The sequence below is a fragment of the Pimephales promelas genome, chromosome 20 (genome assembly GCF_988280905.1).
Source record: "Pimephales promelas chromosome 20, fPimPro1.hap1.1, whole genome shotgun sequence".
Classification (NCBI taxonomy): domain Eukaryota; kingdom Metazoa; phylum Chordata; class Actinopteri; order Cypriniformes; family Leuciscidae; genus Pimephales; species Pimephales promelas.
Genome location: NC_142788.1, coordinates 4,764,239 through 4,778,357, shown reverse-complemented (window position 1 = coordinate 4,778,357; position 14,119 = coordinate 4,764,239). Strand labels below are relative to the sequence as shown.

The following is a 14,119-nucleotide window of genomic DNA, read 5'->3' as shown; positions in this document are numbered from 1 at the left end:
TTGGTTCAGCATTAATTCGACGAGCAAAACAATGCCAGATCAACGTTGTTTCGATGTCATGAGAGACATCGTTTCCACGTTGATTCAATGTCAGTTTGCTGTCTGGGGTTACGCCGGAAGTGATCTTTTGCGCGTCTACGTCACGCATTGTTTACACGGAGATTTCGGAAGTTTTACCTTGTAGGTAAAACTTCCGAAATCTCAGTGTAAACAATGCGTGACGTAGACGCGCGAGAGATCACTTCCGGCGTAACGTCTGGAGACGGTTTTACATTTCTGGAGAAGGGAAATGTCTTTCTTACTGTACAGTACTACTAAGAACCTGTAGTCAAAACTTTGTTGGAAAGATCCATTTGTCTATGAAAAAAAAAACCCATCAGCTTATCATTTTCAGAACAACTCATTAAATGTATACTTGCGTTGGCCTTTGCAGTGAAACATTTCGTGAAGTTCCTGAAGAAGGATTTTAATTGTCCCATGAGTCTTAATCGATTTCTTTGGTGTTTACTGATGAATTGGTGACTGGTGATGAACTTGCGTGGTTGGTTTGACTCAGTTGACTCAGTCTCAGAACGTACCGAGAAGGCCAAGAGAGGGAAGGGCTTGTGTAGAGGCCATTTAAAGCCTGAGAAAGGTCCCACCTCTCAGGGTTGGCTTGGCCAATAAGAAAAGGTGAATTTCCAATTGGGAAATGGCTCTGTCTCAGGTGTGGTTAGACGTAGGCCTTGCTGTCTGTGTCCATTTATACTCAGATCGATATCACAAACATACACTGCATTCTACGAGAAGGTGATGTACACTAAAGTGTGAGTCATTAAATGAGGATTAATTAGATAGGTGACATGATACAGGTGTTTTACTATCCTAAAATACATAGTGGCAAAGATATAATAGTACACAAGACAGTAAATCATTCACAGTGTTCTGAGATGCTGGGTTGGTTCTTTTACAGATCAGTTCGTCCATATTCGTCTTTTCTATGACCTCTGCTTTTTCCACGTGACCACATTTTTAACAGCAATAAAACCAACTTATATGATCGTAGTCATGGTAACCGAGTCCCTTCTTTCCTTGTTTTGGGGTTGGGACCATAGTTCCCAGAATGTGTTTAAACATTATTTGTTAAACATAAAAAAATAATTGTGTCTGATTTGTCTCAGTCTTTAGGACTGATGTTTTAAAAAAAAAATAAGAGAAAAAAAAAACACAAATCCTGGCTATTTCAGGCCTTTTTGTAAAACGTTACTCGTACGATTAAGCACACCATGAAACAAATCCTCATTTTTCTTATACCTTGTAAGCTTGAATCTTGGTTTTGCTTCGTATCAGTGTAGAAAGACATCAACAGTTTACAGTAATTTTGTGAAGGTTGTGTAATCATACATTAGCCCTTATATTAAGATAAGATAAACCAAGATTGATTTTCAAGTCTGTGCATATAGATGCCATTGGTTAGTTTTTACTGACAGTATTTGAGAAATATGAAGCATGAAGAATAGATTTTTTTAAGTATTCAGGAGGGATTTTCTTGTTGAAACCTTCATTTATTTAGCCTTATAAACCTGTAATAAAGGTTTTCAGGTCACATCCTCCGTGCCTTGCTCTGTATGTGTGAATGCAGCGATCTGCATCTGCGGCTTTGGTTTATAACCTCTTCCTATGTGGGCATTGTGCAATTGCATGCGTCTACTGTGACATTATACTGAGCTGATTTGCAGAACATTGTGCTCTGTGAGAAAACTAAGAAAAAAATAGGTTATGGTTTTAAGAGTTTCAGGATCAGAAATCTATTGGCCGAGTCGAACTAATAACCAATTTCACTTGGGTTAAAAATGAAAATTTTCACTCGCCAGCCAATTCGCTTCTAAATGTTCAAGATACCGGCCATTCAGAAACTCCACTAGCCGAAACATAAATATCAGAAATACACCAGATTATCAAAATGTTTAGTGATTATCAGAGTGTTTTCTGATCTTAATTAAAAATAAATAAATACATAAAAACCTGTTCAGTCCAAAATCCACCAAACAACAGGATTGACTAATTTATTATTAAATTTGAAATAAAATATCAATGACACTTAATGCCCAATGAAGTTTCGTATAACTTCCAAATACAGCTTCCTCAGAATGAATGTTTAATGGTAAATACATTGAAGTTTAGTGGACAAGGTGTCAGTTCGTAAAGTTTCCTCACAAAAGTCAGCGTATTAAAGCCTCTTGATGACATCCATCAAAAAAAGCCTCGCTCGTTTCATTTCAAACCCTCGTTTAATATGGAAATAAGTAGATTGCTGCGACTCTTGTATTCTGACTCATTAGTCTTGATCAGACAATAACAATAAAATAAAAAAAGAATATAAAAATGCTAAATATCTTAATTAGCCAATATGTAATGTTTGTGTGACAACAGTATACTTCTATTTAAAACATTTCTCATTCTATAATGCATAGTTTTATTTGATATAGTGTTCTTGTAAAGTGTGCATTCCTCTCTGTATAAAGACATACTACATAGATTCATGTCAGAAAAAGAAGGCTTGACACAGTACATGCTGACCAGTGCAACTAGTATTCCCTTCTGAACATAGACTGCATACTGTCTGTTTCACATCCTTTATACACAAAATAGTTGGCATTACACAGTGCATACTGTGCAGCATATAGTGAACAGTATGCTTGTATTGCATGCCCAAAACATCCAAAATCGCATACTTCCCTACTTAGGTGAAAAAATGTGACAAAAGAAGTATGTCTGAATTCACAGCACTCAAAAAAAGTACATGGATGACCTGCTTCTTCTGGTGAGATACAGAAGTGTGCATACAATCACGAGAGAGGATTTTGTGAGTGGTAGTGAAGCAACGCTGCAGGTCACGTGATAATGACAACATGGCGGATGTAGTACGTCCAAATTACATTCACACTACACAAATTCAGAACATACCCGTTTAGCAGCTGGGAAGCAATTACTTTCTCAAAATAAATGCCTCCGCAATACTTCCAAAAATCCAAATCTTGTCCATATTGCAGGAAGCGTAAATGTGGTGTTTCCATAGTACGCTATTCTAAACAGCCAGGATGCATACTATTTCATATTTATATTGTACAATATTATGCAGTACATATTTAAGAGTAAGCAACTAGAATTTGATTCTGGACATAGCCTGAACACTGTCGCATATATTTTGCACAAATAGACAGTACATAGTGTATACTGTGCAGTTTATAGTAAGCATTATGCTAGTATTGTATTTCCAAACATTGTCTGGTTCAACGGTTAATCAGGTTCATACTGAAAATTCAGATACTTATAGCTAAAGAAAGCGTATGTGTAGCCTAGTATGCTTTTCTGAACAGCCACAATGCTGTCTGTTTTACACACTTTAAGATAAGTGTAATTTCATTCAGGACAGCCATTCTGCTAGTATTGTATTTCCAAACATTGTCTAAGAGTATTCATGCTGAAAATACTTTGCTTAGCTTAGGATACACACAGAAAGCGTAAGTGTGGTATTGTAGTACTTTACAGTTTAGTAGGGTATGCTATTCTAAACATCCATAGACCACGATATCTGTTTTACACACTTTAGGATAAGTAGTTTTTGATTCAAAACATAGCCATAGGCTACCTGTCTGCTGTCACATACATATTTTACACTTAATAGTAGCCAGTAGTGTACTGTTAAATATTAAAAGTGCTAACGTTATATAAATAAAGGTTGACTTGATTTACTCTGTTTATGCTAGTATTGTATTTCCAAACATTGTCTAAGTCAACGGGGTATCCGGTATTCATACTGAAAATGCGGTGCTTAGTAGTTATACACACACAGAAAGCGCAAGTGCGGTATTGTAGTATGCTAGTGTACACGGTCTGTTTTACTCTGAGAGTAGTATGCAGTGCGCTGTCGGCGGGGAAAGTGCGCGCTGTGTCTTTAAGAGGCCGTGCTCTCTCGGTGTGCCGCTGCTGCTGTAGGGATCGGCTGATGGGGGAAGGGCTCCCAGTCTCTCACACACACCGATCTCTCATGGCGGAGAGCAGATCATCTCTCACACACACTCGCGAGGCTCGATCACACACACCGCGAGGATCCGCCAAACCCGCGTCTGATCGCGAGCCCGGACGTCATGCGCGCCGCTGAGATTGCACACACACTCGCTGTTGTGATTCTGCTTTTCTTGAGCGCCGGAGAGAGCCAGCTGCATTCACACACGGTGAGACAAAACAAACCTGTGTTTTATTATTATTATTATTACCTCCATCATCGTCGGAATATAGATCCTCAGGTCTTTAAATCGTCTGGTTTCTATATGTAAACAATTTAAGAATGTACGTTTTTCATAGTATTAATAATAGAGGATCAGTGTTTTTGTTTGTTTGCATTGGACGCATTATCAGCATTAAAGATATTTTATTTGGGCTAACTGAATTGTATTGGATTAGATCAACTCAATCTAATCTATTTAAACATACTAGGGATGAGGGATAATGATTTGCTGAACATTCATGTAACGTTATAATAATAATAAATGAATAATTATACTAACAGATGCAGTTTTATGCACTAATTTATCAATTTAGCTGCTCACCATTTTCATGTTTGTCTATATAAACGCCAATAAGTCCAACTTGGATGGACCTGTAAATTCAAAGCAGGCCCCTGCCTGTGTGTGTATGTGTGTGTTTTCATAACCAACGTATATAGTGCGTGGATTCCTGCCGCTGCTGTGCCGTAATGTTGTTCCGTGATGCACGTTTTTCTTCCTGGTTTTCCAGGGTGTCCTCCTCAGGCCCGGGAGGCTGTGAGTTATTCTGAAAGGAACTGAAGAACAAACAGGGGAAATGGCTGCGACCGCGGGCTTCTCCTCCAATGGACCTGTCCCCTGGACGCTGAGCGACACCGAGGTGAACAATCTCTACCGGGACCTCGAGCTGGGCACCGTGCTCACGCTCTTTTACTCCAAAAAGTCTCAGAGACCCGAGAGGAGGACGTTTCAAGTCAAGCTCGAGACCAGACAGATCATCTGGACCAGAGGAACGGATAAAATCGAGGGCGAAAGTAAGTTGCGCCTTGTTTCTGGGCGCTTGACTCCAGATTGGTCGGATTGGTAAATCAGTGCTCGGCATTATGTGTTGAGAAAAGGCTACTTGGTGTGGTATTTGCATGTTTCATTACCACATTTTTGGTCCCCAGAGCCATTAGCTAACACTATTTCCTTTTAATGTGGTTGGTGCCACATTTATCAAAGCGTATTCAACCAAACATAATGACTGCCTGAATTGCACAAACCTGCACTGCCAACACTTTCATTTTGCTCATTCAACAGTCTATTTTTAGTGTTCTTGGTGGAAAATGACAGGGGTTTTGACTGGTACACGTCTTATTTCGAGCCGTGTGTGTCTCAGATCTAACGGTAGTGCTGCTGGTTTGGGGTCTGATCGTAGGGCAGGCTCATCTGTGCTGCTGCTTTCCTGCGGCGGGATGTCTTACACACAGCTGCGCTCTGCTCCGGATGCACCAGACACACTAAACGCACGAGAAAAAAACACCCAACGAGCCGCGCCGTGGTGTAATCGCGCGTCTGAAGTCATGTGTGACTTCTTAAAGCCGATGTTCAGTTTGGCCACTGTGTGGAAGGGTGTAATAAACCGATCACTTGTTTGTTGAAGTCATCCATGTTTAGGTGTGGATTTTGGAGCGTATTTGTGTGTTATGAAGCATACGTCTCGGTGAGAGCTTTCATCCTCACAGGAAACGTGTTGCTTTAAGTGTGGAGAACGTATTGAGATCGAGCGGGGTTCCTACGCTCATGGAGAACCTGGGAATGTTTAAACAAAAAGTGTGACTTCCAGCTCTGAAGAAGTCCGAACATCCTAAAACAGTTTGCTTTTGTTTTTTTCATGGCTTCATGGCTTTAGAGAATATACCGATATGATTCTTGGCCGATAACCGTTAAATTGGCCGATAAATCTAAATCCGAGTTTTGATATAATTCCTGAGAGCCTGATTGCAACAACAAACGTCTCACTGTTAAAAGCCCTGTCCCAAACACACAATTAGAGAATTTCAGTTTTGTTGGTTATTCTTCGGGCTGGATAAATAAAAGCTTGTGTTTACATAATATATGTGTGTGTAATTATTTTGTATATAATAATTCACACATGTGCATGTATATATTTAAGAAAAATGTGTTATTAATGTATACATTTTCATATATATATTGTATAAATATATATTTACATGAACATATTTCTTAAATATATACATGCATGTGTGTGTTTATATATATATATATATATATATATATATGAAGAGTTCAGATGCAAAAGCCTCTAAATGCCATTTGAAATTTTCTTCTTTACTGATGATTTTTATCAAACTTGTATATTTTATTTCATTAATTTCACTTAAATAACAATTAATAGGTAATTATCATTGCCATTTAAGTGAAATTACTGAACTTAAATATACAAGTTTGATAAAAATCATCATTAAAGAAGAAAATTTCAAATGGCATTTAGAGGCTTTTGCATCTGAACTCTTCATATATATATATATATATATATATATATATATAAAATAATTATACACACCACACACACACATATATTGAATGCGATTAATCGTGATTAATTGTTTCACAACCCTAAAATACTAAATTGTTTTGAAATGACTCGCATCGAGTGCAGTCTCCACAAACGTTTAAAAAAAAGCCATAAATGCATTGGTCAGATCATGCAGTGATTCACTGAGATAAGGTTTTGGTGATTTTGGGCAATTGGGTAACTGAACTGTTCTGAATGAATCCAGTGTTAATAAAGTTATGGTTAGGTTATTTTACATATTGCTGCTCTTGTATCATTTTTGGTGCGTCCCGATTACCTGTTGGAACACAACGCAGAAGTAGGGCCGTTACGATTAATCATGATTAATCGCATCCAAAATGAAAGTTTGTGTTTCATAATGTGTGTGTAGTGTGTATAATTATTTTGTATATATAAATACACACACATGTATACATTTAAGAAAAATGTGTTATTAATATATCAAATATTTATATTTATGTATGAATATTCATTTATTCATGAGTATGAATATACGCTGACTTATTTTGTATCGGTTGAAGTATCGGTATATAAAGAATTTACATGCACATTTTTCTTAAATATATACATGCATGTGTGTGTATTTTTATAACAATTATACACACTACACACACATTATGTAAACACAAACTTTTATTTTGGATGCGATTAATCGCGATTAATCGTTTCACAGCCCTACACAGAAGCAGAGCTAATTAAATCTCACCGTTTTGGTTTCCAGCAAAAACCTGAAATTCACAATTCATTTTTGGATGAATATTTTCGATGTATTACTTGTTAAAAGGATTAGAGGTATGCATGGTATTGGGGAATAGGGTTGGGAATCGAGCATCGATTGGAACCGAGACTAACTTTTCGTTTTTCCCGGAATCGTTCAAAAGTTAAAATTTCGATTCCTAGTTTCGATATTCACAGTCCGCCGAGCGGAAGAAGAAACCGCTGAACAACACCAACGAAGAAGCGTCTACCGGAAGTGTTGGCATAATCATGCGAGTCGAACATGAGTAGCTTACGTCGGCGGTCCAAAGTGTGGCTTCACTTTTCTAAAAATAACGAAATCTCGGCAAAATGCAAAATTTGTGACAAAAGGAGTATTTTTACAGAAGGAGTATTTCCTTCAGAAAGGCCGTTGGTTAGCAAGGTTAGCTAAACTTTTTTGACCCTGCCTCTTAAAAGAATCGGAATTGAGATTCGTTAGGAACCGGAATCGAAACAAGGAATCGGAATCAGAATCGTTCAAATTCAAACGATACCCAACCCTATTGGGGAATATATGTCTTTATTAGTTAATCAATCACTACTGGTGAAGTTCTGGAAACCCATCCATCCATTTCGTTTGTCACAAAGTGTGTTTTTCAAAGGTGACTCAGCTCATTTTTGGATTCGTTATCCTAATAGTAATCTTAAACCCTCTTCTCAGACGTCATGGTAATGTTGTGCCCGCAGCTTCATGTTTTCAAAAACACTTCTGTTTGTCCTCTATTGATGAACACGGGCGACAGGTCTTTAGAAATCTCTTTATCTGCAAGTTTGGATTATGAAAGAAGAGACGTTCTGGAATGCTGTTTAACTGTATGGATCAGTTGAAAGCATGTTCTATTCTTGTCAATGACAATATGAACGTTTAAGTCCTGGGCGTTGCGGACTGCGTTGAGGTGACGGGCTTGAGATGTCAGGGGTGACGTTCTTGGTTTGGTCTTCATGCTCAAGTGATCGCACTCCTTTATTCTCCTTGATTATCGATGCGCTACTCTTTATCAACCGGCCAGATAAGCTCAGTTACGAATGTTTCGGGACCACACCACACCAAAACTTTCCCCATAACTCACAACCCAGTTCACCCTCAGACCAAGAGTTCACGCTGGATCCTCACAGAACCGGCCATTAATAAAGCACTTTGTCATTGTGGGGACAAATTGTGCTATTGAATCACGCTTCGAGACGTGCCCGTGAGTTTCAAATGTGGTGTTTTGACGGATTGTTGGATTTTCTCGTCTCTTAAGGTGTGTGTGTGTGTGTGTGCGCTCTTCTGTTGTGTGTTTGCGTGACAGGAAGGCTCTTGGTTGTGCCGTGCAGTCTTGTGTTTCCTGCTGCCCTGTTTGGAATTGTTAAGCGTTTCTCTTGCACCCAGTCTGAGCTCCTATCTCAGGCCAACTGCCTTTGTCCTGTGTGTGTGTGTGTGTGTGTGTGTGTTTGCCTCAGAGAGCGGCTTCCTCCGCAGGACTGTTGTGTTTGTACTCTCCAACTTTACCATATAAAAAGAAACCGATGGAGCAAATATGGACACTAGTATCTGGCCCCGCTCAGGTCATATTTATTGGGTGAAGTGCTAGTACTGTGTAGATTCTGGTGAGTTCAGGTTCAGTTTATCAGGGGACAAATCTTTAAAGAGAAACTGACTCCGCTAATGGATTTGGATGTGGGTCGGCAAGTAGAGGTTTCAGTGGTGTTCGACTTGACCCAGAGCAGTGTACTTGAGTTTGAGCGTTAGTCCTGGTTCAGGGAGACGGGACAGCTGTGCCGAGAGCTACACAATGGTACGACAGAACGCGCCTGTAACCCCCCTCCCCGACAGGCAGACCTTTCACCAGCGACTCGCCACACCCTTTACTCCGACCTGGCGAGACCACACTTGGATTTAGGAGGGACTGGTATGACTATTAAATAATCATGTGGTAATTAGAGCCCGACCGATAAAGGATTTTGAAGGCCGTTACCGACACAAATATTTTGGGGTTTTAAAATCTGATATTCCGATAGATATCGGCCGATATTTTATTTATTTTTTTTTTTAAACTGGACATGATAGTCACAAATTTTGTCATGCTTATTTGAGTTAAGAGAACTGATGGGGATGTTCTTTAAATTGTTATTCAAGCAATGTATGTACCGTGACCAACTCAACGAGTGTTGCCAACATGAACGGTGTAGAGTGCCCTCTGGTGGACAAACTATACAACTCCAACACCCATGACATGGTTCAACTGCCGATACTGATAGTTTGGAAAATGCCTAATATCGGCCGATAATATCGGTCTGGCTCTAGTGGTAATTAGGGCTGAACGATTTTGGAAAATAATCTAATTGCGATTTTTTTTTTACCAATATTGCGATTGCGATTTAATATGCGATTTAAAAAAAAAAGTTATTTACCTTCTGTATTAGTCGACAAAGACAAGCAATAAATCATTGTACAGTGGGGATAGGAATCCTTAGATAGCTCATGATCCGATCTACTTTTTTTCTTATTAATTAATCTTAATAACTCTTAAAATATGTATTTAATTACATGTGTAAAAACACATTCTTTAAAAAACAATTATAAAAAAAAACCCATTTAATTAAACCAATTACATGTTAAGAATTTTAAATAGGCTATATAAAATAATATAGCTTCAAAATATAAAAGCTAGTAAATAAAGAGAAACAAAAAAAAACATTACAAGCAATAAACAAAGAGTGGTCTCAGTATTTAAAAGTAGGCTGTCTGAATGTTTTTCATTCAAGAGCTAGAGTGATTCCCTCAGTTTAGATACGATAAGCTGCATTCACACTAATGCATATATCTCTTTTGAAATTGTAAAAGTGGTTTGTCCTGTGGGTTTAAGAACTGACCGTGTTTGCATTAATTTCGCGTCATAAAAGCATTTTGACATGCAAGTACATTTACCAATGAGTCGCTCACGGCCGCATGCACGAGCGCTCTTCACAAAGCACGCGTTAGTATTTTAAAATGAAAGCAGCCTTCACTGTGATTTTCATGGTTTTAATATACAAGCCAACTGCATTCCAAAAGACATAAATAATGCCTCTGTGAAGCATTTGTAAAGAAAATTCCCGCGGGAGAGAACGCGCACTGCAAGAGCAACGTTATAACATCAAGCAAAGCGGCAAAACCTGTTCAATGAAGCCCGCGAATGTCCTTGTAATTCGGCTCAATCCCGAACTTTATGAAATAACGTTACTATATTTTTGGAAGGTTCGAGCGGTGTCGTGTGTGTGAGTGAGGAAGAGAGAGAGTGAGAGAGCGCGAGAAAATAGAAGCAAGCAGATTCAGAACACCGTTCGTTTCTAAAGCACGCGCAGCGTCATCACGCATCTGTGTTTAAAAACTAAGCTCAGACTCGATTCTGAAATTCTCTGAATCCAAGATTGTTGAGGAGAGGAGAGAATAAATAACACAATATCACATACATTAAAAATAAACTGTTCTTTTCTGAACGCCAGACCGCGTAGCGTGGCAAGTTGATACTTTATCTTGCAGACTGCTTTTCTCTCGCGTGTCACGTGACCAGTGTAATCGCAGCTCTTGCGATTACAAAATCGCGTTTCATCATATCGCGATTTTATCGCAAATGCAATTAATCGTTCAGCCCTAGTGGTAATGCACATTTTTAGGTCATTTGTTAGTTTAGGAATTTAAGGTACTTCTCATTTGATTATTTGGATTTGCAAACTAGAGATGCCCGATTAATTGTTAAAAGTTTGCAATCTCGATTCAAACCCCCACACGATCTCTTTCCTAAACGTCAACGATTTGGCTGGGACTATTAAATCTTTGACTGGTGCGATCACAGCGAACATTCAGATCTGATCTGGAGGGGGCAGTTGTCGCGTAGTTATGAAACCTCTTCTCTACAGTCTTTTCAACCACACATTTGTGTGTTAAAATGCTTATATTATTATAAAGTCTGGGATTACGGTTTACATTTTGGGAATTAATCATTGGCTATTAGGGGTGTAACGGTACACAAAAATCATGGTTCGGTACGTACCTCGGTTTTAAAGTCACGTAGGGCTGGGCGATATGGCCTAAAAATAAAATCTCCGATTTATTCTTTTTAATTCGATTTAAGGAAAATTGTTATAATTCGAGGATTTTCCAGCAAACAGAATTCAGCACTGAACAAAAAGTATGTTTTGAGCGGTGAGGGGAGTCTATCTTAAAAGTTTCTGATTGGGCATTGCGTTCAAGAACATCGCTCAACACTGCAAACATGTTATAAATAGAAACTCTTGCCTGTAAATCGTTTATATTTTGTTTTAGTTGTTCTTGATGCTTTTCTGCAACAGATGAATACAAATCTATTACTTTTTATATGTTTTAATCATAGATATTTCTAGTTTGCGGGAGTCCCATGAATTCTTTTATTCTCCAGCAAACCGCACACACAGAGTGAATGCATTACCGCCCGCCCCGCGCACGGCCATCAGATCTAGTCCCGTGCCGCACTCTATTGCGTTGGCAGTGCACGTCTCTCAAGGGCCCGTCCTGACCCAAGGATAGTGACGGAAATATTGGCCCGACCTACTTGGGCAGAATAATCTCTAGTTCACTACGCTAAGGAACAAACTTCCCACTCTCACCAGTAGCCATGTTGTCGCTTGCTGTATGCTGTTGCCGTTTCGGGTGTGCTATGACATTGTTGTTGTCGCTTACCATACTGCTACGTGAGTGAAACTAACGCTATGGAAACTCCGGGGTGCCAAAAATGTGACATTACACAAAAACTCGATTTACTTATTTTTTAAATCGCCCCTAACAAAAAATTCGAATTAATTAATTTAATCGATTTTTTTTGCCCAGGCCTAAAGTCACGGATCGTTATGTTTTCGGTACAGTAGATAGAAAGAAATGCCACAGAAATTTACTATTTGTCAAAAGAAAAAAATATCTTTAAGTTTGAGTTTTCCTACATTTTGAGATCTACAGTTAATAACAGGGAAACGTGAATGCTTCTCACTAGATCTCGCAGCGATGTTCTTACTTCAGTGGCGAATTCAAATGTTTTCTTTACTGGATCTCTTAGCACTGTGTAGTAACAGTGTCGCTTGATTGAGATCTGCTTGCGCTGCTCAGATGTTGCTGGTCCGAACTGATAAACGATCCGTGAAGCACATAATGAGTAGCGCGGTTTCGTTCAGCTTTCATTAGGCTTGCCATTTGATATTGAGCAACGTTGTGGTAGCCGCGCCTGCGCGAGTTTTGTCGGCAGGAAAAATGGTCCAAGGAATCGTTCGGTTTGTATGCGTACCGAACTGGAAGCCTCAAACCGAAACTGTTCAATACGAATACATGTACCGTTACAGCCCTATTAGCTACAGTAGCGATCAAAATGGAGGGAATCACCTTTTGAAAGTAACTTCAGGTTTCTGATAAAGATTGTATCAATTGCATCGTTACACCAGTAGGTGGCGATGAGAGACTGTTAATAAATTGTCATTAAATCATTCATTCTTCAAAAACGCTGATTCATCCAGTAATAAAACAAATGAAGACTTGAACGAGGTTATGAGCGAGTCATTCATTCCAACTGATGAAAAAAACAACAACCATTAATTAAGTATTTTTTAAATAGATTTTGTTTAGTTGTCTGTTCAGAACAGTGAACATGATTCCTATTTTAAACTTATCATGATTCTCAATTTCTCAAGTAATCATGTACAAGTCTGATTTTATGGTCTTATATTTGATTAATTCTGCATCTCTTATCCTTGATTTAACTTAAGTTTTGCTCATCGAATTAACGTTGAACCAACGTCAGACGCGGCATTCTTCAAAGCTAAATGAAAATCGAATATTGGTTTGCTTTCATAACGTTGAAACAACGCGTTGATTTCAAGTTGATTTTCCGTTAGTTTTGAAAGAATGACGCGTCTGACGTTGGTTCAACGTTAATTCGATGAGCAAAAAAATGTCCGATCAACGTTGTTTCGATGTCAGTTTGCTATCTGGGGTAGGTCAATTAAAATATCTTTAATGAGGCCAAATAACAGAGATTTCTTAAATCCTCTTCAAGGGTGGTTCGTTACCTTATGTCCATCAAACAAATTGACGCTGCACCTGAAAGCACAAGCTTTGTATCAGGTTATGTTGAAATTAAAAGAAAATAGTGAAATTTGCATAGGAAAATCTACTCCATTGTCAAGAAGCAAGAAACTTTCTGCAGATCCAAACTGAGTCAATGTTTTTTTGTTTTTTTCTTAAAATAAACGTAACTTTGCCTGCATGTAGCGACGGTCAGTCAGTGTGCTGGTTCAGCTAATAGTGTATTTCAGCAAATATTCATCTTTCTAAAAACACCCACCAGACTGTTTACTACTGTTCCTTTGTGCAAACGTAGATCTATTTTGCTTTTGGGCAGTTATTTAAAATGTAGGCCTATTTAGTTTAGTAGGACATGTGGTCTACTTCAGAGCCTGAGATCACTGGCTGGTTTCGGAAATGGACCGAACAAATCTGGATTTCTATTATCCCAATATGTACCTTCCTCCCATTATGTTGGGGAATTTGCCTAAAAAGAAGGCGTGTCACAGATTGTTCAGTGTGTTTGGCTTTAAATTTCGGGCTGGTGTTTTTTTTTTTTTATTTTTTTTTTTAAAGGTGCCATCTGACATAATAAATCAAATCCTACTCCATATTCCATAACAGATGGGGGCAGTATACCTCCAGAAAATGACTTGTGCTCCTACCATCGTGCATGTTATTCAAATCATTTGACATGATAGT

At 38.6% G+C, this 14,119-nt stretch overlaps 1 protein-coding gene across 3 annotated transcripts in view; it reads left to right on the top strand.

Moving 5' to 3' along the window:
• The first annotated feature begins 3,939 nt into the window (after nucleotides 1–3,939).
• Nucleotides 3,940–14,119, top strand: part of plcg1 (phospholipase C, gamma 1) — a 77,160-nt gene continuing 66,980 nt past the window's right edge. The window contains exons 1-2 of one of the 3 annotated variants that reach the window (XM_089124345.1): nucleotides 3,940–4,217; nucleotides 4,794–5,062. In XM_089124345.1, coding sequence (XP_088980471.1) covers nucleotides 4,846–5,062 — 217 coding nt within the window. In that variant the 5' untranslated portion in view covers nucleotides 3,940–4,217; nucleotides 4,794–4,845. Of the gene's footprint in view, nucleotides 4,218–4,779; nucleotides 5,063–14,119 lie in introns of all 3 variants that reach the window. The other 2 variants (XM_089124346.1, XM_089124344.1) reach the window with 2 other exon arrangements.